At 41.4% G+C, this 25872-nt stretch overlaps 1 protein-coding gene and 3 gene segments (V, D, J or C); 3 read left to right on the forward strand and 1 right to left on the reverse strand.

The window, feature by feature from the left end:
• Positions 1–112: 112 nt before the first annotated feature.
• LOC133657543 (zinc finger MYM-type protein 5-like) lies at positions 113–6377 on the reverse strand. Of its 2 annotated transcripts, XM_062059001.1 has the most exons (6): positions 6095–6377; positions 5776–5859; positions 5546–5638; positions 5295–5401; positions 4235–4306; positions 113–446 (listed from the first exon to the last, which is right to left on the reverse strand). In XM_062059001.1, the coding sequence occupies exons 1-6, from the start codon at positions 6177–6179 to the stop codon at positions 381–383; spliced, it is 507 nt and encodes a 168-aa protein (XP_061914985.1). In that variant the 5' UTR covers positions 6180–6377; the 3' UTR covers positions 113–380. The 2 variants fall into 2 exon arrangements, with proteins under 2 accessions (XP_061914985.1, XP_061914984.1); XM_062059000.1 differs by lacking the exons at positions 113–446; positions 4235–4306 and having other exon boundaries at positions 4848–5401.
• LOC133657822 (T cell receptor alpha variable 38-1-like) lies at positions 2616–3165 on the forward strand. The segment is given in 2 exon segments: positions 2616–2661; positions 2728–3165. Coding segments are annotated over 2 exon segments (396 nt in total).
• A 524-nt stretch (positions 6378–6901) lies between the features above and the next one.
• On the forward strand, positions 6902–7391 carry LOC133657010 (T cell receptor delta variable 1-like). The segment is given in 2 exon segments: positions 6902–6947; positions 7015–7391. Coding segments are annotated over 2 exon segments (423 nt in total).
• A 945-nt stretch (positions 7392–8336) lies between these two features.
• LOC133657011 (T cell receptor delta variable 1-like) lies at positions 8337–9805 on the forward strand. The segment is given in 3 exon segments: positions 8337–8439; positions 9269–9388; positions 9456–9805. Coding segments are annotated over 3 exon segments (573 nt in total).
• Positions 9806–25872: the final 16067 nt, after the last annotated feature.

Raw genomic sequence — 25872 nt, forward strand, 5'->3', positions numbered from 1 at the left:
CACCAAATGATAATATAAATAAATTTAATAAAGTCAAACACAAATAAGGCCACAACAGAAGCATTCTACACTTCTCTTTTGTAAAGTAAATCTGAACAGCCGATATGGGCATCTACATCAACTATATGATTTGCCTATGAAGCTGGACAGGACAAAAAATAAATAAATAAATAAATAAAAATAAATAAAAATCCATCCGTCATTATGAATTTCATAATGATTGTGAACGATAGGCAAAATTCCCCCAAAAATGCACTTCCCCTTTAAGACATAATTGCACATAGAATCTAACAATTTTATACATGTTGATTGTTGATTAATGAGCGAGTAAAATTAGGTGTTGTCGTTGTGTTGTAGTGTAACCGTTACTCACACTCAGGTTACTCTTTTTTTAAATAGAGCTCGTGCTGCTGTTTCACTCTTTTGTGGTGGTGACATTTTGCTACCTGGAAGGGGATGACAAAACATTTTAGCTAGTGTTGACGTAACTTAATCCTTTTAATCTTTTTCCACAAGAAACGAGTGGAGTTTGCAAAATGTCATTGCACATTTGTATGATGACAATGAAAATTATTCTGATTAGAAACACTGTTAGACAAGGTTAGCAATTAAATTATGTACAAGTGACCATGCAAGGATTAATATGACTAAACTCAAAAGACATGGTTTCTAAATATGAATATACAAACCCCGTTTCCATATGAGTTGGGAAATTGTGTTAGATGTAAATACCGTATAAACGGAATACAATGATTTGCAAATCCTTTTCAACCCATATTCAATTGAATGCACTACAAAGACAAGATATTTGATGTTCAAACTCATAAACTTTATTATTTTTTTGCAAATAATAATTAACTTAGAATTTCATGGCTGCAACACGTGCCAAAGTAGTTGAGAAAGGGCATGTTCACCACTGTGTTACATCACCTTTTCTTTTAACAACACTCAATAAAAGATTGGGAACTGAGGAAACTAATTGTTGAAGTTTTGAAAGTGGAATTCTTTCCCATTCTTGTTTTATGTAGAGCTTCAGTCGTTCAACAGTCCGGGGTCTCCGCTGTTGTATTTTACACTTCATAATGCGCCACACATTTTCGATGGGAGACAGGTCTGGACTACAGGCGAGCCAGGAAACTACCCGCACTCTTTTTTTACGAAGCCACGCTGTTGTAACACGTGCTGAATGTGGCTTGGCTTTGTCTTGCTGAAATAAGCAGGGGCGTCCATGAAAAAGACGGCGCTTGGATGGCAGCATATGTTGTTCTAAAACCTGTATGTACCTTTCAGCATTAATGGTGCCTTCACAGATGTGTAAGTTACCCATGCCTTGGGCACTAATACACCCCCATACCATCACAGATGCTGGCTTTTCAACTTTGCGTTGATAACAGTCTGGATGGTTCGCTTCCCCTTTGGTCCGGATGACACAATGTCGAATATTTCCAAAAACAATTTGAAATGTGGACTCGTCAGACCACAGAACACTTTTTCACTTTGCATGAGTCCATCTTAGATGATCTCGGGCCCAGAGAAGCCGGCGGCTTTTCTGGATGCTGTTGATAAATGGCTTTCGCTTTGCATAGTAGAGCTTTAACTTGCACTTACAGATGTAGCGACCAACTGTATTTAGTGACAGGGGTTTTCTGAAGTGTTCCTGAGCCCATGTGATGATATCCTTTAGAGATTGATGTCGGTTTTTGATACAGTGCCGTCTGAGGGATCGAAGGTCACGGTCATTCAATGTTGGTTTCCAGCCATGCCGCTTACGTGGAGTGATTTCTTCAGATTCTCTGAACCTTTTGATGATATTATGGACCGTAGATGTTCGAAATCCCTAAATTTCTTGCAATTGCACTTTGAGAAACGTTGTTCTTAAACTGTTTGACTATTTGCTCACGCAGTTGTGGACAAAGGGGTGTACCTCGCCCCATCCTTTCTTGTGAAAGACTGAGCATTTTTTGGGAAGCTGATTTTATACCCAATCATGGCACCCACCTGTTCCCAATTAGCCTGCTCATCTGTGGGATGTTCCAAATAAGAGTTTGATTAGAATTCCTCAACTTTATCAGTATTTATTGCCACCTTTCCCAAATTCTTTGTCACGTGTTGCTGGTATCAAATTTTAAAGTTAATGATTATTTGCAAAAAAAAAAAATGTTTATCAGTTTGAACATCAAATATGTTGTCTTTGTAGCATATTCAACTGAATATGGGTTGAAAATGATTTGCAAATCATTGTATTCCGTTTATATTTACATCTAACACAATTTCCCAACTCATATGAAAACAGGGTTTGTAATATTAACAATTGGCAAGACATTATAAACATGCAAAATTCATGGCAATATTCCCAACAGATCTTTCCAGACCGTCTGCTTAGTGTCGCCCTCACAGCCTGCTCTCTTTTGTTTCTCTCCCCGTGCTGTGAGGTAAGGGGCCTGTCAGTCACTTGACGATGTGTTGCACTTTCAAAACAAAAGCATGTATACTTCCCCCCCCGCCGGTACTACGCCTATGGATGTAATACCGTTGGTGAAGTGCCTCCCTCTTTGGGATTAGGCCCCGCCTTCCCAGCCACCAAGTCAACGTGCACAGAGCCCAGGAGTGCAAACATGAAGCGTGCATTGGTGTGTGTGCTGATGGCTGCCTGGAGCCTCGGTAAGGTCATTTGAAGTGAGCATGTCAGGTTATATGATGTTTGACCAGATTGTTGTCCTCTAACAGGATGTGGCAGCCAGACGGTGCACCAGCCAGCAGAGAATGTGTACGCCATGAAAGGCGACTCAGTTACGCTGGACTGCAGCTATGAAGATTCTGGATTCTACGACTACATCGTCTGGTACAAACAGGACGGGCAGGCGGCACCAAAGTTCATCCTGAGCCTATCCATGAGGAGTCAGGGCAAGACTGAGAGCAGCTTTGAAAAGAGGTTCAGCTGCAGGATCAATGACACCGCCAAGCGAGCTCCTCTAAAGATCCAAGACGTGCAGCTGAGCGACTCTGCAGTCTTCTACTGCGCCATTCAGCCCACAATGACTGACATCTCTGCTGCACCCGCACAAAAACTTATGTAGGCTCCTCATCCCACTGTGGCTGTTTGAGAGCTGGCTCTGAGGAGGTTTTCACAGCTTTTGTCGTTGTCAGGACATCACAGGGGTGGCGAACTGGAGATGTTTTTTATTTACATACCTTAATTGTTTCCAAACCGTGTCTCTAACACGGCAGTAAACAGCTGATCAAATACAACAGAAGTCATCGTCATGGACCCACTAGCTGCAGAAGCTAGCTCTCCATCAGCTAAACAGACTCAATCAGTCCACGGTGATGTTTTAGTGAATTCAGTGAGGAATTTGTGAAACTGAAACAATGCAAATAGGATGCCATTGTAAGTTAATAACACTAACACAAACACCTGTAAATGTGTAGGCATACTAACTAATGCTAGCTTCATTACATTACGTATGAATAAGCATGAAAACACTTCTACAGACGTCACACGTGGGACGGTTCAATAAGTAAGAATTGCTTCAGTTAAACTGTCAAACTTACAAATGTTGCTTGGAGTGATAAATGAAAAATCCTTTCGAGCAAAAATGCTATGGACGCTTATTCCCGGTTTACAGAATCAAAACTGGAAGTACAATTTCAACCCTCAATACCTGCTGTGAGCAAACTTGTCCAAAAGATGGCGCCTTAGGACAATTATAATTTCAGCCATCTACTTTCCAGGTGAGAGGCAGGATTTATGATCTACAATAAACTTACAGGGAGCAGGGAAGCAAGGAAACAGCAGACCACTCGATGATGTAAACATAGGGACACAAGGAAGTGATCACAACGCCACTATAAATAGTTTGTCAAACGTTAGCACTCAAATAACAAGATCACAAATACTTGGTTAATATTCAAGTCCTGAAATGTAACTTGAGTATTGTTGGTGCTTTTCGAATGGTTATTTATCCAATTTTATGGGCGGAATAATGGAGTTCCTATTGGCTTTGCTGTAAGCTGACTTTTATATAGGTTTATTTAATATTTGGACTGCATCAAAAAAAATCCATCTGTCATCATGTCTTTCATAATGATTGTGAACGATAGGCAAAATTCCCCAAAAAGTGCACTTCCCCTTTAAGACATAATTGCACATAGTATCTAACAATGTCATACATTTTGATTAATGTTCGAGTATAATTATGTGTTGTCTTTGTGTTGTAGTGTAACCGTTACTCACACTCAGGTTACTCTTTTTTAAATAGAGCTCGTGCTGCTGTTTCACTCTTTTGTGGTGGTGACATTTTGCTACCTGGAAGGGGATGACAAAACATTTTAGCTAGTGTTGACGTAACTTAATCCTTTTAATCTTTTTCCACAAGAAACGAGTGGAGTTTGCAAAATGTCATTGCACATTTGTATGATGACAATAAAGATTATTCTAAATAGGAACACTGTTCGACGAAGTTAGCAATTAAATTATGTACGAGTGACCATGCAAGGATTAATGTGACTAAACTCAAAAGCAGTGCCGGCCCAAGCCTCCATGGGGCCCTAAGAAAAATTTGATTTTGGGGCCCTCTATTTCTGCCAATAATATTGATTGTTGATCATTCACACACCTACTATAAACTCATTGCGGCTCTGGCAGTGTTGTTTACATTATCCTATTGTCAGCCTGGTCTGTCTTTACAAATGACATGTCATTTATAAAGATATGGGGGTGGCCCGGTTAAGAACATAAATAATACCAATGAATGAACGAATGATGTCCAGAGTGCCACATATGGTTCCTAATCTTAAAATGTAGAAAACATTCAGCTACAAGAGTGGCCTTGGGTTGAACAGTCCAAGTGATAAAGCTTTGTATTTACAGTAAAAGTGTCATCTTGTCTCATCAGTCTTGTACATATTAGTCTTTAATTACTAGTTTATATTTTTAGTTAATTGTTCATATTTAATGTTTACTTTGTACAAAGAGAGCGCAGTCTACTGAAGTTAAATTCCATGTGTGTTAAACATAACTGGACAATAAAGCTGATTCTGATTCACTTTATTATTGCACCTATGTTGACCCAATCCCGCTGTCCCTCGGCTGCCAGTTTTAAGGACTTTTTGGAAAATAATTTGCAGCAAAAGCAATAGACTGCATCTTTACTTCTTGAATAAGTCAGCCATCTACGCTTGACTTTTTCCCCATTGACTAGCTGTCTGTACGTATAATGATAATGAAAACTTCGGCCATCATGCCGTTTGGGGAATGAAAAGTTCTCCTTAATAGACAGTGGTCCTCTGATCACCTGCTCAGTCCTGTCTGAATCTGAGAGGAAAGAAGGCCACTCAGCTGGGTCAACTGGCGGAGCTGATGATGGTCCATGGTGTGAAGGGGACGTTGTGGTGGAAGTTGCTGAGGAAGTGACCAAAGAAAGACAATGACTAAAAAAGAAGGACCTATAAGGTCATTAAATTGCATTGTTGGACATCATTATTAATCTCAGAATGTTCTGCAGTACAATGAGCAATTATAAAGGGTGTTTTGCAGTTAACTTACTAGATAAATCAGCTGTGGTTTTAGACATGGAGGGGACAGTGGGCACAGAGGATGGAGGTGTGTGAGAGAGCACTGTAGAGGATGGAGATGGACCTAAGATGAAATACATACATACATACATATAGGCACACATATTAATGAGATACTTTGACTATATTAATTTCCCTTCAGGTGTAATGTTTATACTAAGAAATTAAATGTATACTGTATGGTGACAGTGTTTTCCTCACCTGATTCATCACTCACAGTTGAGCCTGAGGATGTGGACTGGCTCTGGGCTGATTCTGTGCCTCTAAAGTATTTTAACAATGCTCCTGGGGAAGTTTCACATAACTTATGAGTTGATGTAAAAAATAATGTTTATTTTACTCACATAAATTACCGTGCTCTGCTGCAAACAAATTGTGCAAACAACATATCTCACTAGTAACCTGATGCTAAAAACATATTGCTAGCACCGCGCTAGCTAGCTAACGTCACCTAGCTTAAGCTAATTACAGCTACAAATCTCTTTGATAAACTTTTTATTACCAAGTCATGCAAACATACCTTCATCATGGCATTTTTTCACCTCTTCCACTTTCTTCTTCTTCCTTTTTTCTGCACCTGAAGGATATGTCCTTTTTTGTGACATTGTTTTGCCTCTATCTGCGCTTTTGATGCCCAGTGCGCACTGGCATTGCACGGCAGGCGGAAAACGTCACAGGTGCAGTAGAGGCAGCTTAAAGAGTGGCAGGAAGAATCACTAGGCCTAGATCAGCAGCAGCACTCTGTTGACCTAAAATTGTGTTTTTGTACAATAATATATATTTGATCATTTAGAAAGCATCAGTCAGACTCGTACATGCAAAAAATAAAAATAATAATTTTTTGTTAATTGCTTTTGGGGGCCCCCTGGTGGCCGCGGGGCCTTAAGCAAGTGCTTAGTACGCTTATGCCTTGGGCCGGCTCTGCTCAAAAGACATGGTTTCTTAATATGAATATAAACAATTGGCAAGAAATTATAAACATGCAATATTCATGGAAATGTTCCCAACAAATCATTCCAGACCGTCTGCTTAGTGTCGCCCTCAAAGCCTGCTCTCTTTCGTTTCTCTCCCCCTGCTGTGAGGTAAGTGGCCTGTCAGTCACATGACGATGTGTTGCGCTTTCAAAACAAAACCATGTTTACCTCCGCGGTATATTTTTTGGGTGGGACAAATGCGTCTTTCTCCAATAATTAAATATTGATGGTGCACTTCGCCCCCGGTACTACGCCTATGTATGTGATGTGTTTGTGAAGTGCCTCCCTCTTTGGGATTAGGCCCCGCCTCCTCAGCCACCAAGTCAGAGTGCACGTAACCCAGTAGTGCAAACATGAAGCGTGCATTGGTGTGTGTGCTGATGGCTGCCTGGAGCCTTGGTAAGGTCATTTGAGGTGAGCATGTCAGGTTATATGATGTTTGACCACATTTGTTGTCCTCTGACAGGATGTGGTAGCCAGACGGTGCACCAGCCAGCAGAGAATGTGTACGCCATGAAAGGCGGCTCAGTTACGCTGGACTGCAGCTATGAAAATTCTGGATTCAACGACTACATCTTGTGGTACAAACAGGACAGGCAGGCGGCACCAAAGTTCATCCTGAGAGTCTATATATTTGTTCAGGGCAAGACTGAGAGCAGCTTTAAAAAGAGGTTAAGCTGCAGCATCAATGACACCGCCAAGCGAGCTCCTCTAAAGATCCAAGATGTGCAGCTAAGCGACTCTGCAGTCTTCTACTGCGCCATCCAGCCCACAATGACTGACATCTCTGCTGCACCTGCACAAAAAGCTCTGTGGGCTCCTCATCCCACTGTGGCTGTTTGAGAGCTGGTTCTATGGAGGTTTTCACAGCTTTTGTCCTAGTCAGGACTCACGAGGGTGGCGAACTGGAGATGTTTTTTATTTCCATCCATCCATCCATTTTCTACCGCTTGTCCCTTTTGGGGTCGCGGGGGGTGCTGGAGCCTATCTCAGCTGCATTCGGGCGGAAGGCGGGGTACACCCTGGACAAGTCGCCACCTCATCACATACCTTAATTGTTTCCAAACCGTGTTTGTAACACAGCAGTAAAGTGCTGATCAAACACAACAGAAGTCATCATGATAAACCCACTTGCTACGGAAGATATCTTCATCAGCTAAACAGACTCAATCAGTCCATGAAGATGTTTTAGTGAATTTATTGAGGAATTTGTGAAACTAAAACTGCCCGTGAAAAAGAAACGCTCTGGGTGCCAATGATCTGTACATTGAAGTAAATCACCTTCGCAGGTCTCTCTCAGCAATACCTATCATCAGGCCGGGTACATCTTTCTTAAACCTATTATCTACATCTTTGGCCAATTGTTTGGTTTTAAATGACATCACGTCTTGCTAACGTACCGCTCATCAAATATGCGTGGTGGTCAAGCCAGCGTCTGTTCTCAATGGGTAATAGGTGGCATTTAGCCTTTCTCGAAGAAAAATGCCCTATTCTTGCGTTGTTTTGGGCTGTACGAACTATTTAAACTGCAAAAAGGATAAAAGTTTCGTCAGAAGAATGCAAGATTTTACAAAATGACGACGAAAAAAGTAGCACGCACTCCAGGAGCAGAGTCGAAGTATGCAGGAGTTTGCATACATTAAAGGTTTGTTTGATACACGTTTAATATTTGTGCTTCCCATTTAAGTATTATCTTGATAATACTTGTATTTTTTTAAAGACATTTAAAAATCCTCAATGCGTCTCAGCCCAGCCAAACTGAGAATCATCATTTAGGAAGAAGTTGTGATGGACAACATTCAAGACCTGCCAAAAGCTGTGTGCATTCTCTTTGGACTGCATCTCAACTCCTCAACGCCCATGAAGTTAAAATTTCCAGTTCATCCAACAGGTACTTTTGGAGCTGGGCCATGGTAACCTGAAACCAAAATGACCATTTTCCGGACTATGGAGTGCACCAGGATATAAGCCGCACCCACAACATTTTAGGAGAAAAATATATTTTTCCATATATTGGCTCGCACCGGGCTATGAGCCACAGATATAAACGTTATGAATTGACTTATTTACACAGAAATATTTTGTAAATGTTTATTTTCATACCTTAATTGTTTCCAAACGGTGAATGTAACACGGCAGTAAACGGCTGATCAAACACAACAGAAGTCATCGTCATGGACCCTCTAGCTGCGGAACCTAGCTCTCCATCAGCTAAAAAGACTCAATCAGTCCACAGTGACGTTTTAGTGAATTTATTGAGGAATGATAAAACACAACAATGTCATTGCACATTTGCATGATGCCAATGAAAATGATTCTGATTAGGAACACTGTTCGACGAAGTTAGCAATTAAATTATGTACGAGTGACTAGGCCAGGATTAAGATGACTAAACTCAAACGACATGGTTTCTAAATATGAAAATAAACAAACGGCAAGACATTATAAACATGCAATATTCATGGCAATGTTCCCAACAGTTCGTTCCAGACCGTCTGCTTAGTGTCGCCCTCACAGCCTGCTTTCTTTTGGTTCTCTCCCCCTGCTGTGAGGTAAGGGGCCTGTCAGTCACATGACGATGTGTTGCGCTTTCAAAACAAAACCATGTATACCATTGCGGTATATTTTTTGGGGACAAATGTGTCTTTCTCCAATAATGAAATATTGAAGAGGCATGTTTCCCCCAGTACTACACCTATGTATGTGATGTGTTTGTGAAGTGCCTCCCTCTTTGGGATTAGGCCCCGCCTCCTCAGCCACCAAGTCAGCGTGCACGGAGCCCAGGAGTGCAAACATGAAGCGTGCATTGGTGTGTGTGCTGATGGCTGCCTGGAGCCTTGGTAAGGCCATTTGAGGTGAGCATGTCAGGTTATATGATGTTTGACCACATTTGTTGTCCTCTGACAGGATGTGGCAGCCAGACGGTGCACCAGCCAGCAGAGAATGTGTACGCCATGAAAGGCGACTCAGTTACGCTGGACTGCAGCTATGAAAATTCTGTAGGCAACGACTACATCTTCTGGTACAAACAGGACGGGCAGGCGGCACCAAAGTTCATCCTGAGCCTATCCATGAGGAGTCAGGGCAAGACTGAGAGCAGCTTTGAAAAGAGGTTGAGCTGCAGCATCAATGACACCGCCAAGCGAGCTCCTCTGAAGATCGAAGACTTGCAGCTGAACGACTCTGCAGTCTTCTACTGCGCCATTCAGCCCACAATGACTGACATCTCTGCTGCACCCGCACAAAAACCTCTGTAGGCTCCTCATTCAACTGTGGCTGTTTTCACAGCTTTTGTCCTAGTCAGGAAATCACGAGGGTGGCAAACTGGAGATGTTTTTTATTTACATACCTTAATTGTTTCCAAACCGTGTTTGTAACATGGCACTAAAATGCTGATCAAACACAACAGAAGTCATCATGATAGACCCATTGGCTGCAGAAGATATCTCCATCAGCTAAACAGACTCAATCAGTCCATGAAGACGTTTTAGTGAATTTATTGAGGAATTTGTGAAACTGAAACTGCCCCTGAAAAAGAAACGCTCTGGGTGCCAATGATCTGTACATTGAAGTAAATCACCTTCGCAGGTCTGTCTATGCTATACCTATCATCAGGCCGGGTACATCTTTCTTAAACCTATTATCTACATCTTTGGCCAAATGTTTGGTTTTAAATGACATCACGTCCTGCTAACTTACCGCTCATCAAATATGCGTGGTGGTCAAGCCAGCGTCTGTTCTCAATGGGTAGTAGGCGGCATTTAGACTTTCTCGAAGAAAAATGCCCTATTCTTGCGTTGTTTTCGGCTGTACGAACTTTTTAAACCGCAAAAAGGATAAAAGTTTCTTCAGAGTTCCTCGAGAGGTAACATAGATAAACAGAAGAGTGCAAAATTTTACAAAATGACAACGAAAAAAGTAGCACGCACTCCAGTCCAAAGGAGCAGAGTCGAAGAATTCAGGAGTTTGCAGTGACCACTTCATTAAAGGTTTGTTTGATACACTTTTAACGTTTGTGAAGTATTATCTTCATATTACTTGTATTTTTTAAAACACATATTGCTACGAGTGTTTCGAAAAGCACCAACTCGGCGAGTCTAACTTTGACATTGGGATCCTCCTGGTTGAACATGAAGGTGATGTGCCCTCATCCTCACTGCATCTCAGCCCAGCCACACTGAGAATCATCATTTAGGGAGAAGTTGTGATGGACAACATTCAAGACCTGCCAAAAGCTGTGTGCATTCTCTTTGGACTGCATCTCAACTACCCAACGTCCATGAAGTAAAAATTTCCAGTTCATCTAACAGGTACTTTTGGAGCTGGGCCATGTATAACTGAAACCAAAATGACCATTTTCCGGACTATGGAGCGCACCTGGATATAAGCCACCCCCACAAAATTTTAGAAGAAAAATATATATTTTTTGGACAAGTTTTGCTCACTGAAAGGTATTGTGAGCCGCAGATATATACGTTATGAATTGACTTATTTACACAGAAATATTTTGTAAATGTTTATTTACATACCTTAATTGTTTCCAAACAGTATTTGTAACACAGCAGTAAACGGCTGATCAAATGTAGTAGAATTTCTGACCTTTGACCTATATTTCATGTCTGTCAAGAATGTATGCTCATTTAATTTCTCTTCTATTCTGTGTCCCCGGGTGTGGGACAAAAGTGAATATTAAGTCGTGCCAACCTGTCTACAGAATGTTTTGATTGTTGAAGTATGATTAAGGAATCCAAGGATGTTGCAAAAACAAATGACGCACGAGAAAGAACTGTGACGCACGAACCAACAGATAAAAATGGCAGGAGACCGGGACTCGAGAGAGATTGCTTTTGTGTGTCCTCCGGAGGACGTTGTGTGTCTGCATGGACAGCTCAATCTGACTTGATAATGGGTAAATAAACTTTTGTACTAAATTCAATTTTGTTGCTGTTTAAGCTCTGGACAATCCACCACACAAATTGGCGTCACGTACAGGATGGCCCAGAAACTACAGGTCGACAGCCGCTCCCGCTCTCTCTGTCAGGCAGACAATGTGTTGCACGCGCGCATCACAAGGTAAGCAGTTTGCTTAAAGTGTAAACATTTTCTGCCTGGAGAGAACGGGATCGATAAGACTAATTGCTGAACCTGTTTTTGATAAAAGATAGGTTTAGTCAGGTTCTCCAAAAACAACCTGGAATGGGGTAAATTATGGTTGGATTGAGTTGTTTTATATGTGATTATTTGTCTGTGTGTTTGTTGAAAACTTGTGATTTCTTGTTTTTAGCTATAAGGGGATTGTTAATAGAATTTTGGTGGTTTGGAGTGTTAGCATAGACGATGTGAGACGAATACATTTTTTTTTAACCTCTCCCTCCTCTGTCGTTGTCGGCAGAGGAGGCTTCTCTCTGCAAGTGCATCAGGTTAGCCGGAGTTGGACACAGCGAAATTTAAGGCAAGGTTTGCTAACTCGTGTGACATTTGGCCCACACAAATTTATGACGTCTATGAAGGTGCGACATATCTGTCTATGTGGAAACTGCGTGGCCGGGTAAAAAGCCTGATATTAGGTGATCGTTCAGTGATTCCGGTAAAGGAGATCAACTGAGCCAAGTTGTCACGAATTTGGAAATTTGCTGCAGTATAGACAGGTAGAGATCAGGCTGCATATAGTAGAGCTTTGGTGAAACTGTATGGACTGACCAGACACGATGTACTGTAGGATTGTTGGGCGATTCCCAGTGGTCCTATGGCGCCTTAGAGGCCGGTTATCCGTGTTGGTCAGGGAGTAAACGCAGGTGTTGCTCCGCTGAACGGGTTAATCGCCGTTGTATGAGTAAGAAGGGACCTGCAGGTTGTGTTATGAGATGGCCGGTTCCACAAGCACGCGTGCATTAGTTGTTTATATTTGTCTGGACATGGGGTGGTATTTTACATTTGTAAATGTGTGTGTATAATGATGAATGTTGAGCAGTGTGTGTGTGTGCTTAGTGATTCAGTTTATGTTGGTGCATTTAAATATGTGCGTAATTTAATAACATTTGTGTAGCACCAGCTGCAGGTTTTATCTGTGTTATTTCCCTCTTCTGAAAGGCAAGCATACTCCCTCCCTTCACGCTTTTGTGAGAGTTCCCTCACGCTTTTTTTTGCACCCCCGCTAAATCTGCAAAAGCTGTGAAATTGCCCAAAATGTGTGTGCTTGTGAGAAAATAGACAAAGTTATGTACAGAAAACATATGAGTGAATGATCCATCTATATAATTATCTTCTTCCGCTTATCAAGAGGGTGTATCGCGGAGGCAGCAGCCTAAGCAGGAAAGTCCAGAACTCCCCCCCCTGCTTATCTGATCCATCCAGTTCCTGTGTGGAAGTTGAGATAAACACAACCACGCACACACATCATAGAGTAGGACACATTGTAACGTTGAATTAATAGTTATACAACAAATAAATTAATAATATTGAATTTAAATTTGATAAAGATAAATTGATTATTTAAATACATTGACATTTTAATTGTTTTAAGAATATACACACAATAAAATAACATTTAAATGTATATTCTAAAACATTTTTAACTTTTGTCTGTGCAACTGGTATTAAATATATATTGTCAACCTGTGTGAGTCATGGAGTCTAAATCGCAGGCGAGGGAGAAGTACAGATAATAGTCGCCAACACTCAGCGCCATAGTCAAAACAAAACGTAGAGAAGCGTTAAACAAATTCTAATCAGAAGACAGACAAAGAATGAGAACGTAAGTTATCAGCACAAACAATAATTGAAATAAATAACAAAAGAAAGCAAATTTCAAAGTGATAAATGAAGGTGCATGTAGAATTACATGTAGAGAATAAAACTAAATGGAAATAACTGTCTGCAAGATAAGCATGACGTCATGAATTGTGCTCGGGTTAACAATAGATAGATAGATATACAGATAACACGTTATTGATTCCTTCAGGAGAGTTCCCTCAGGAAGAAGAAGGAAAAAGTAAACAGTAACTAATAGGGGTATAAATGGAAACAAAATAGAAAAATATTACAATGAGAATAAAAATAGAACAGTAAAATAAGAATATAACAAGACAAACTAGGCATTAGCGACCATGTTATGAAAAAGTATTGCACTGTTATTGTTTTGCATTCCCTGTCATCCTAGCCCCCCCAGAGAGGAGTTGTACAGTCAATGACGTGAATTTTTTTATAGTCTAAATCAGTAGTTCTCAAAGGAGGTTATGGTGTTTCCGCCCTGACAAAAAGGGGGGTACTTGAAGGTATGCCAAGAGGTACGTGAGATTTTTAAATATTCTAAAAATAGCAACCATTCAAAAATCCTTTATAAATATATTTATAGAATAATACTTCAACAAAATACATATTTAGAATTAAGTTCACGAATCCAGATGGATCACTATTACAATATCCAAAGAAGGTTGATGATTGATTATATGTATAGAAATCTTTATTATATTTTAATCACTTGTTTAATTTTTAAAACGTTTGTTATTCTTATATTTTTTTGTGTCCAAACAGTTCAAGTAAGACCACAAAAATTGAGCAATATGTTGCACTGTTATACAATTTAATAAATCAGAAATTGATGACATTATGCTGTATTTTATTTCTTTATTTTACTGGGAAAAAGGTTGAAAACCACTGCCCTAAATCATATCTAAAGCTAAAATTCTAAAATGCAGGTTATGAAGGAGGAAAAATTGTTAAGAGATAAATAATGATGCATGACATGAATGGTTTTAGATTGCTGCTGACTGATTATTTTGGATTATTGTGTTTGTATTGTGAGAGAAGGAGAGAGAGTGAGAGAGAGAGGAAGAGAGAGCAGGTGAAGGAAGATTGAGGGTGAAGAGGATGGTTTGAGAAAAAAAGGGAAAAGGATGTTTATAACCTTACGTTACGTGAATGGTTTCTAGGAGAACAGAAAATAGAAACATTGTGTGAAGTGTAAGGAAGAGATGGATACAGGATGTTGTTTGTAAAGGAAAACGGAAGTGAAGAAAAGATGAGAAAGTGACAAATGAAGGTATTCCTAAATGGTATGCCGTTGATTGTGGTTAGCTGCAAGTGTTTTTATTTGTTTGTTTAGTTGTTTGAGTGAAATGGGAAGAAATCAATAGGAATAACTACATGCAAAATGGAATAAAACTGAGTGCGATAGATTATGAATGAATAAATGGAATAGGTTTATTTTGGTCATATAATCAACCATCAACCAATTTGTGTGAGCAGTTTAACAATACAGATTAGACATATTAACAATCATACACATTTACACACAGAAAGAAAAGAAAAGAAAAAGAATGACCGAAAAAGGAATAGGCGGAAGCCAAAGCTTATATTGGCCTATCCTATACATTACTGAACATTAAATTACCTGGAACATCAACGTTAAAAGATGAAAGTAATTGTTACTATATTTTATAATGTTCAAAAAACTTTACTTTTCAAGGGTCTCCTAAACCATAACAAAAAACTACATGTGTTCAGCTCATCACTGAGGATGGTCCATCGATTAACTCCTAAAACTGAAATACATTTGTATTTTTTATTTTTATTTTACTTGACCTATTTCAAAAATCAATATCCCCCGTAAATGATAGTTTTCTCCTCAAAATGTAAATAAGCTGTCATGTCTGTTGATCATGTTTTTGTTTTGGCCATGTGTTGTTTGTTTTTTGGACTCTTTTTAGTTCCTGGTTGCACTTCCTGGTTTGTTTGTTTCCATAGCAACTCATTAGTTTTCACCTGGTTCACATCGTCATATCACGCACCTGTTCACGTTTAGAGTCACGCACCTGTTTTCACTGTTTATGTCACTATATAAGCTTTTCTGTTTCTGTTGTTCATCCTGGCGACATCACATTCACACTCCTGCCACTCTGTTCACGCTCATGATCCATGCTGCTCTTTTTCATGCTTTTTCCTCATGCCAAGTAAGTTTTGTTTAATAGTTTTTGTGCCCTTGTGCAAGTCTTTTGTTTTGTATAGCCAAGTTTTCTACCTCCACTGTGAGCGCCTTTTGTTTATTCCTTTTTTATTGTTAAATAGTGATGGGTTGATGAGGCCTCATGAAGCGTTTCGACACATTGCAAAACTGTATTGATACTGTGTCGATACTGTGTCACTAAATACTGACATCTGCTGGACATTGAAAATCCCTACAGGCAACCTATGGACCGACTCAACTGACACTGATTTTATGACCTAGTATATACAATAATATAAACCAAGTCATTGTATTTCATTTAGGATTATTTAATATCTTCATTTAAATAAAAATATATTTTTATCTTTTTTAGATACAGTCAAATAATGTGAACATGTATCATGACTAGGATGGTAGAAGGTGGGGATTGAACCCCAGTAACCGATTGCTGGCACGGCCACGCTACCAACTTCGCCACGCCGTCATTCCTGTACCTTCTCTAGTAACAGTAGTGATGGGTCCTGCAACACAGATGCATAGGCGCATGCGTCGAGCTCATAGAGCGAAACCCTGTGTCGGTGCGCGTACCGCTTTTAGAAAGTCACGTGACCGATCATGAGCTGCTGTGGTCACGTGACCGATACGCGAACTGTATCGCACTGACGCCTCCTCTGTGCCCTGTGAGCAACATTCCCTCTAAGGTGCGCGCCTGCGCAATTGCGCAGTGCTCAAGCGTCCTACGCGCACACCGTGCGCCGCACAGCCAATATATGCCGCGCACCAAATCAAACCCATCTGAATTCTAAACAAAATAAACACATTTATTCTGTGTAATTTTGAAATGCAACTTTGAGTGACAGTGACAACAAGCGGCCCTAACGGTGTTCGTCAACAACACGCATTGCGCCGCTTCCTAATAAACAGTTTGACGCGCAGGCGTCAGTGCGATACAGTTCATGAGCGGTCACGTGACCAGAACAGCTCATGAGCGGTCACGTGACCAAAACAGCTCGTGTTCGGTCACGTGACTTTCTAAAAGCGATACGCGCACCGACACAGGGTATCGCTCTATGAGCTCGACGCATGCGCCGATGCATCGGTGTTGCCGGACCCATCACTATTGTTAAATAAACATGTATTTAAATTCACGCCTCGCACGCACCAATTTTCCGTTGCCTTCTGGGAGAACCAACCACGCCAGGGACCAAGTCCTGACAGTATGTCGCCCGCAGAAAAATTCTCCCGCACAAAAATTGGACGTTTTTGATGAGGCTTCTTGGGCGCGATGGAGGAAGAAACTCTGCGCTACTCCTCCATGGAGCACAGAGACATGATGTGGGGGCCAGATGGAAGACTGGCGCCATTGTGCTCCATTTGGTCCGAGGACGACGTTGGCACGTCGCCCCAGCCGCGGAAGCGTCGCCCAAGACGGAGGACTTCCGCAAAGAGAGAGGACGCCTCACTCCTGCAAGCTCCTCCCCCTCCGGGCGGAAGCAAGCAGCAGGCAGCCCAGCTTCGCCCTGATGACTTCAGAGACCAGGATTTTTTTTTCAAGACTTTTTCTTTTGATCACTCCCCTCCAGCAAAAGACTCTAAACCCATAAACATGATACAACACTATCAGAACATGCTTTTGGACATTAGAGCAAGTCAATTCAAGCCACCCAAATTCCATGCCCCGTCCCCAGGACTCAAGCCACGCCCAAGTCACAAACATTTTTTTTCTCTCCCAATCAATCCCAGGTGGGGAAGAAAAAAATACTTTTTGGACAATTAAAAGGGGAGGATTCTGCCCCCCTCCCGACCTCTCTCCACCCACCCCAAAAGATGGTTCCGGAGCGCGTCTGGGATCCGCTCCTTGAGGGGGGGGCTAAGGCTGGGAACTGTTCAGGTGGGGCAGTTCTTCGGTCTGCCAGGCCACAGCCTCCAGCACGGCCGCCACCACCAGTCTTTCGGCCTGCTAAGCCGCAACCTCCGGTTCGGCCACCACCAACGGTATTTCCACGCTGCCAAGCTCCAGTTGCTGCACCACGCTGCCAAGCTCCAGTTGCTGCACCACGCTGCCGAGCTCCAGTTGCTGCACCACAGCTGGCACCCGTCGCAGCACCAGCTCCACCACGCCAAGACCCACCACGTTGAGCTCCGGTACCAGCTCCACGACGCCAGGTGCCACCCGTCGCAGCACCACGGCTGGCACCACGGCTGGCACCACGGCTGGCACCCGTCGCAGCACCAGCTCCACCACGCCAAGACCCACCACCCCGAGCTCCGGTACCAGCTCCACGACGGCAAGCTCCGGTACCAGCTCCACGACGGCAAGCTCCGGTACCAGCTCCACGACGGCAAGCTCCAGTACCAGCTCCAGACCAAGACCAAGACCCACACCAAGACCAAGACCCACGCCAAGACCAAGACCCTGACCCATGCCAAGACCAAGACCCCCCACGCCAAGACAAAGACCAAGACCCCCTAAGCCACATATGTCAGAGTCAAGGCCCGCGGGCCATATCCGGCCCGCGAGAAGGTTTTTTACGGCCCTTGGGATGATCTTGATTTATTATTAGAACCGGCCCGCAGACCGCAGATCTTTTACACGCACCAAGCGGATGCCGGTCCAAGGTTCCGAAAGGGGGCGAGCGGCCCGCCGGGACGCGCCTGCCGGCCGAAGGGCTGCAGCCCGGCCGTCAGTCGCGGAGCCCGCCGTGCCACGCGCGCCAAGGGGGCGGGCCGAAACCCGGCCCCGAGGCCCTGAGACTTCTGCTTTGTTTCCCCAAACCGCGCGTCACCGCCGGGCCCGCACCACCGTCGGGCTGCAGCCCGAGCGTCGGTGGCGGAACCCGTCATGTGCCGCGCGCGCCAAGCGGAGCGGGGGGGTCAAGCGGGCCGAAACCCGCAGGCCACCCCCTCACCACGAGGCCCTGAGACTTCTGCGTTTGACCCCTACGCGCGGCCCGTCGGGACGCGCCCGCCGTCAAGCCACGAGGGCCAGCCGTCGGGTCGCGGAGCCCGCCGTGCCACGCGCGCCAAGGGGCGGGCCGAAACCAGCGGGGGGTTTCGGGCACCCAACTCGCCTCCCTCCCACGGAGGGAGGAGGGGGGTTTAATGTGAACATTACTGTGCAATCACATATTTAGAGTTTTTACTCAATTCAAGTTTAAAAGTTAAAGTTTAATATTTGTTTTCACTGCATGTTACTTCTCCTTAAACAAAGTGTTGTTTTTGATTTATAGATTTTTGCACTTTATTTTATTGTATTTCAATTTAATTATATTTTAAAAATATTTCAGTTGAGTGGATGATAGAAAATTGCTATTATTGTTTTTTTTCTTTGAAGTAAATTTAGCCCACTTTTGCTAAAATAGAAAATATAGGCTACTGATGGTGCCTTGAATACCGGTTTCTTTCATTTAATGTTCATGTTATGGGGATTTTTATATAAAGGAAATTTGTCTTTTGTGTCTGTTGAAAATTAAAGATTACTGACAGAGCCATAAGAAAATATTGCTTTATTTATCTGATCATATTGGAATATATTTGTTAGGTTTTCAGTAGGTTCAATTAGGTTCACTAGACTATATGCGTCATTTAAAAATTTTTCAATGAACATTCGAACAGTCCGGCCCTCGGCTTGTAGCTAAATTTTTTATTTGGCCCTCCGTCCATTTGACTTTGACACCCCTGCCCTAAGCCAAGACCAAGACCAAGACCCCCCAAGCCAAGACCAATACCCCCCAAGCCAAGACAAAGACCAAGACCCGCCAAGCCAAGACAAAGACCAAGACCCCCCAAGCCAAGACAAAGACCAAGACCCACCAAGCCAAGACAAAGCCCAAGCACCACCATGCCAAGACAAAGACCCGCCACGCCAAGCTTTTCCGCTCGATGCACCACGCCAAGCTTCGCCGTCTGCTGCACCTGCGTCATCTGCTCCTGCCACGATGACAATGCATCCACCTCCTAGTCAGCCACGGATGTGGCCATTCCATGGGCGTCCGCCACACCAGGTTCGCCGACCTCCTCGTCGGCCACGAATGTGGCCATTCCCAGGTCGTCCACCTCGTCTGGTACAGCGGCGCTCTACGCGTCGCCGGCATCTAACTCTGCCCCGGTGGATTCGGGGACACCTGGTCTGGCGACCCACCGCCATGTCCCCCTCCCCCCCTCCCATGACTCTTGATCCTGCCTTGTTTTATTTGTTTTTGGACATCTGGGATCTGTCCTTAAGGGAGGGGCTCTGCCATGTCTGTTGATCATGTTTTTGTTTTGGCCATGTGTTGTTTGTTTTTTGGACTCTTTTTAGTTCCTGGTTGCACTTCCTGGTTTGTTTGTTTCCATAGCAACTCATTAGTTTTCACCTGGTTCACATCGTCATATCACGCACCTGTTCACGTTTAGAGTCACGCACCTGTTTTCACTGATCATGTCACTATATAAGCTTTTCTGTTTCTGTTGTTCGTCCTGGCGACATCACATTCACACTCCTGCCACTCTGTTCACGCTCATGATCCATGCTGCTCTTTTTCATGCTTTTTCCTCATGCCAAGTAAGTTTTGTTTAATAGTTTTTGTGCCCTTGTGCAAGTCTTTTGTTTTGTATAGCCAAGTTTTCTACCTCCACTGTGAGCGCCTTTTGTTTATTCCTTTTTTATTGTTAAATAAACATGTATTTAAATTCACGCCTCGCACGCGCCAATTTTCCGTTGCCTTCTGGGAGAACCAACCACGCCAGGGACCAAGTCCTGACATAAGCTAAGAATACAAACTGGAAGGCTGTTGTTCTTTACTCGAAACATAATTGCCATTGTTTTAAAAATAGATTATCGGAACATTTAACACATTATGACTTATAAAAAATGGATTGGTATGATCATAATAATAATGCTTTGTGTATTATTGAAATTAGCCTTTTAAGTTTAAGTATTGGGTCTATATTTCTTCTATAAACATTTCCCCAAACGTCAAAACAATATTATATATGGAAAAATAAATGAATAATATAACATGTGCAGAAATTTCTTGTTCAGCATGTGTTTTACTTTATACCGAATAGCAATGGATTTGGATATTTTTCTTTAATATTTTCAATATGCGGCTTCCAACATACTAATGATCAATTATTATTCTCAAGAATGTAGTTCATATACTCCGTCAATTTCCACTTGATTCAACTTAAATTTTTGTTTCACAAATTGACTTTGCACCACTTAACACCACAAATTTACTTTTGTTATCATTCAATGATTACTTATTAATATTAGATAATTTTTTAGGTGAATCAACGCGACCTCAATTTTCCTCAACGCTTTCTTCAAGTCTTCTCCGGAACAATATACATTTGTATTATCTGCAAACGTAATACATTTAATTTATTAGATACTGAACAAATATCACTTAGATTAAGTATAAATAGTTTAGGTCCCATCTGGGGTGCACCCTGGACAGGTCGCCACCTCATCACAGGGCCAACACAGATAGATAGAAGGACAACATTCTACACACTAGGGCCAATTTAGTCTTATTAATTTCCACATATTGAGATCTGTTACTTAAAATAACTACTTAACCACTATTGTGAAACACCTTTCTAATTTGTGGGAGTATTGGGATAGGATTGAGGAAGATGTCTGCTGTGGTGGAGAGGTTTGGAAATGAATTTAATAAAAGTAAGTTTAAGTCGGGTAACTTTAAAGTGTAGTCCGACATTTTTAGGTTGGAGTAATTTATTTTTAATTAGACATTGCATTACACCATACATCTGGGAGGTGGCCTTGTGAGTTGTTTGTGCTGCGCTATCAGGACAGTTGGCACCAAACAATGTGTGTGTGTGCATGTTGTGACTAGTGTGAAAGAGAAGATGGAGAAAACGAGAATAAAAACATTCTTTTGTGTTGTAGAATATCATGCATAATGGGAGGTCAGAGTGCACAAGTGAAGTATTAATTAGATTAAACATTAATTTAAAAGGTGACTGAAATATACATGAAGTAGTACGTATAATCTTTGAATTAGGGTTATTGATTAACATTTAATGGGATACTTAAGACTGTGATTTTAAAACGTGATATGCAAAATTGAACTAACCGAGAGGATATGAAAACAATGGGTGTACATGTTTTGAGTTCCAAATTCTGGAGGGAAGAAACCTCAACAAAACGTAAAACCAGACAGACGGACTTGGGAGGTAGTCGCGGCCCCCTAGGTCAAGCTAGGTTTGAAACTGTTATGCAGCCGGGGGACTGCCATCTTCTCTGAACAAGACAAGCTCCAAAATTGCAGCCAGAACATCATACAGGTGTGACAGAGGACGCCCACAGCAGGACGAACAGCAGGAGATACAAACAGACCCCTGATGGACATAAGTGTCAACGGACAATGTCACGATTGACAATGGTGTCACACAATCTTTGAAGCATTCCTTTGTGGTCAACCTGCACACACCTTGTAATGACCTGCTTTACGAAATGTGCCATGACATTCAATACCGCACAGAAGGAACTTCCTGATGTTGCCTGACAGCACGACATCAGCTGACAACTACTGGGGACGCCTCCCAGGAACGAATGGAGGACGGGGACTGCTCCAACTGTCCTAGCACTGGCTGACTGAGGTGCGTCCGTGCGCCCTGCCACCCAAACCGCCAAAGTGTATGATCACCAATTAGACGACTCATAGTAGGAGCCCTTTGACTCTTATATATGGTGGGACTCAAGGTATGGCCACTCATGTGAACTATCCTTACAACAATTAGCATGGTATAAGATGGACAACTAACGTCCCACATTGTTCTCTTGTCCTCTGTCCTGCCTACGAAACTAAAGATTTAGGTCGAATGATTAAAACAGGGCGTAGCTGCCGCTGATTGGACCGATACGCAAATACCACATTTTCAATTATTTCGGTTGTCTGGTAGAAACATAGCTATGGGCTGCGATTTGGACACTCCTGCTGTAGGCTACAAGGAGCTAGCAGCTACACAACAGCTGAGCTAAAATAACAAATTTAAGCATATCAAATAATTATAGTTGCTTATTACATACACAAAGTCGCAGAGAGACAGAAGTCTGTAGAAAGTATTCAGTAACAAACGTGTCCGCATCATTAAACTTTCAACAACAACAAACATACTGAACAAATACAGCAGGTTACCTTGTCTATCAGAGACATGGTTAAAACCCACAACACCTTTTGTTCTAATTAATGTCCCGGGGTACAAGATTACAGAAAAAACAGATTGAGTGACAAAGGGGGGAGGAATTATGATTTATGAAAGGGAAAACATTAAAAGTAGATCAATTTGAGTATGTTAAAATTAAAATCACATTTTCCTCAGAAATGTATTTCAAGGTAATTGTAGTATACCGACGACCACAGCTAAAGATATTTTTCTCGATTCATTTTCAGACATCCTCAAACAGCATAGTATGAAAGAAGTAACGTCATGGGGGACGTTAATCTGGACTGTTTAAATAAGACGCGTAGAAAGAAACTTAAGGATATTATAAACGGCTTCTACATCAGTGTTTTTCAACCACTGTGCCGTGGCACACTAGTGTGCCGTGAGATACAGTCTGGTGTGCCGTGGGAGATTATCTAATTTCACCTATTTGAGTTAAAAATAGTTTTTGCAAACCAGTAATTATAGTCTGCAAATGATGTGTTGTTGTTGAGTGTCGGTGCTGTTTAGAGCTCGGCAGAGTAACCGTGTAATACTCTTCCATATCAGTAGGTGGCAGCAGGTAGCTAATTGCTTTGTAGATGTGGGAAACACCGGGAGGCAGCGTGCAGGTAAAAAGGTATCTAATGCTTAAATCAAAAATAAACAAAAGGTGAGTGCCTCTAAGAAAAGGCATTGAAGCTTAGGGAAGGCTATGCAGAACGCAACTAAAACTGAACTGGCTACAAAGTAAACAGAAACAGAATGCTGGACGACAGCAAAGACTTACTGTGGAGCAAAGACAGCGTCCACAATGTACATCCGAACATGACATGACAATCAATGTCCCCACAAAGAAGGATAAAAACAACTGAAATATTCTGAATTGCTAAAACAAAGTAGATGCAGGAAATATCGCTTAAAGGAAGACATGAAACTGCTACATGAAAATACAAAAAAAAAAGAGAAAAAGCCACCAAAATAGGAGCGCAAGACAAGAAGTAAAACACTACACACAGGAAAACAGCAATAAACTCAAAATAAGTCAGGGTGTGATGTGACAGGTGGTGACAGTACACCTACTTTGAGACAAGAGCTATAGTGATGTATGCTTGGTTATGCTTTAAAGTCATATCCAATAATTGCGACAACGATTTTTTACTGTCAACTGAGTTTCGTTTTTTAATGATTTCTGTTGGTGGTGTGCCTCCGCATTTTTTCAACGGAGAAAATGTGCTTTGGCTCAAAAAAGGTTGAAAAACACTGTTCTACATGATACAAATGATAAGCAGCCCTAATATAAATGATACTACTACTACTACTAGAATTACAATTGGATGACAAAAATCAAAGAGATCATCTGTAAATACACTAATACAAAACCAGAAAGAAGAGTGCTAAAATAAAAATACCTTGGATTAATAAAACAATTTGGATTCTAATAAGACATCGGGACTCAGCTATTATAAGAGCAATTATAACAGGTCTAAATACAGATCGTATGATTTTAAAAGTTTTGAGGAACAAAGTTACAATGTTTATGCGGAAGTCTAAGGCTGACTTTCACTTAGAATTAATCAAAGTTGCAAAAGGGAACATTAGAACAGTTATGGAAAACCATATACAAACTTACAGGAAGAGAGCAAACAAGAAACAACACTGTAACATTAAATATCAATGGCGCTACTATCGCAGACAGTCTGGACATAAGTAATAATTTTAATGAACATTTTATCCAGTCTGTACAAACCCTGAATAAAAAGTCCCTCAAAATCAGTGCAAATAATTGTCATTTATTCAGGATGAACTAATTTTAGAATTAACAAATGAAACAAAGTTAAACAAAATCTTCCCTGCATTATCAGACTCATGATCTAGAGATATATATACGGGTTGGACACTATCTTCCTAAAAACGTATAAGGATAGTCTTATTGCTCCTATAACAACAATTGATAAATAAATCAATAACGGAAAACACTTTCCCTACCACGTCGAGAAACTGCTACTATAATTAAATCCATAAAGCAGGAAATAAAGAAGACATGAACAAGTACAGACCAATTAGCCTTCTCCCCGTTATAACAAAAGGAATAGAAAATGTGAAGTTAAAAAGTGGCTTTGGAGCAATCAAAGCTGCTCACACGGTCGCTAAGAGGGGCATTATGTTGACACATCAACTTAATGTGTAGTATATTTATCCATGAGAGCATTTTTGTTGTAAATTGTGAGGTATGGCTGTTAAAATCTTAGCTGTTTTTACAAATGATGACAGATGTGAACAAGAGCATGTATTGTCTTTGTGTGATGATGTAAATAAGGTGTGGTTGTATTGTATGGTAAGTATGTGTCGATGAAGGGGCATTTGGTGACTTTTCTTAAAATTGATTACATGCTATAGTATGATTATTTGTTGATTAATAATTATTATGAATGTATATATATTATTAATTATGGTAAATTAGTGTCATAAATTTATTGCTTGATTTTTGGATCCCTTTAAAATTAGGTAGCCAGGGACTGCAGATGGAAAGTAGCTATTTAGATATAATCTGGTACAGAACATATCTGTTTCTGAACTTAATGTTTCTATGCATTGTCCTATCATAGATAGACTAAATTGAATACAACTACATAGTGAATTATTGAGGCCACAATAATTCACTAGGTGTTGTAAATATATCAAATTACTATTGAAAAAGCAAACAGTGACCTCAAACATGACCTGTCCTCCGCCTCTGTTCTTGCTGCACTTGACTACCAGCTGCCTTTTCTTTTTCTTGGATGTTTCTGAAACTACTACTACTACTACCACTACTACTACTACTATTACTATTACTACGACTAACACTGTCCCTGTTTCAGGGACAGAGGGGGGAGGTGAGTTCGGATTGGGTCAAGTTTGAGCGTGTTGAGGTTTTATTTAATCGATATGATCAATCCGGTACAAGAATAAAGGAACGTAATGATTAGGTTGACAATTGCAGTGGTTGGCGGAAGCAACTCCAACCTCAGAGGAGGATGCCAATTCAGTAATTAAATGTTTTTTGAATGATCTAATATCCCGACATGGTTTCCCCAAAAAGATTAGGTCAAACAATGGCACCCATTTTAAGAAAACAGGTTATCATCTTCAGTCACAAGGTAAGGTTGAAAGGAGGAACCAAAAAATCAAAACAAATTGGCTAACATCTGCGCACAGACCAAATTGAATTTAATGGACATGATT

Source organism: Entelurus aequoreus, linkage group LG09 (assembly GCF_033978785.1).
Source record: "Entelurus aequoreus isolate RoL-2023_Sb linkage group LG09, RoL_Eaeq_v1.1, whole genome shotgun sequence".
Classification (NCBI taxonomy): Eukaryota; Metazoa; Chordata; class Actinopteri; order Syngnathiformes; family Syngnathidae; genus Entelurus; species Entelurus aequoreus.

Bases quoted from the DNA above. Each gene is read 5' to 3' on its own strand.
- LOC133657543 (XM_062059000.1), bottom strand. From the start codon at position 6,179: ATGTCACAAAAAAGGACATATCCTTCAGGTGCAGAAAAAAGGAAGAAG. The intron at 5,860-6,094 runs GTATGTTTGCAT...AAACTTCCCCAG, and splicing joins GAAAAAATGCCATGATGAAG to GAGCATTGTTAAAATACTTT. The intron at 5,639-5,775 runs GTGAGGAAAACA...ATTTCATCTTAG, and splicing joins AACTGTGAGTGATGAATCAG to GTCCATCTCCATCCTCTACA.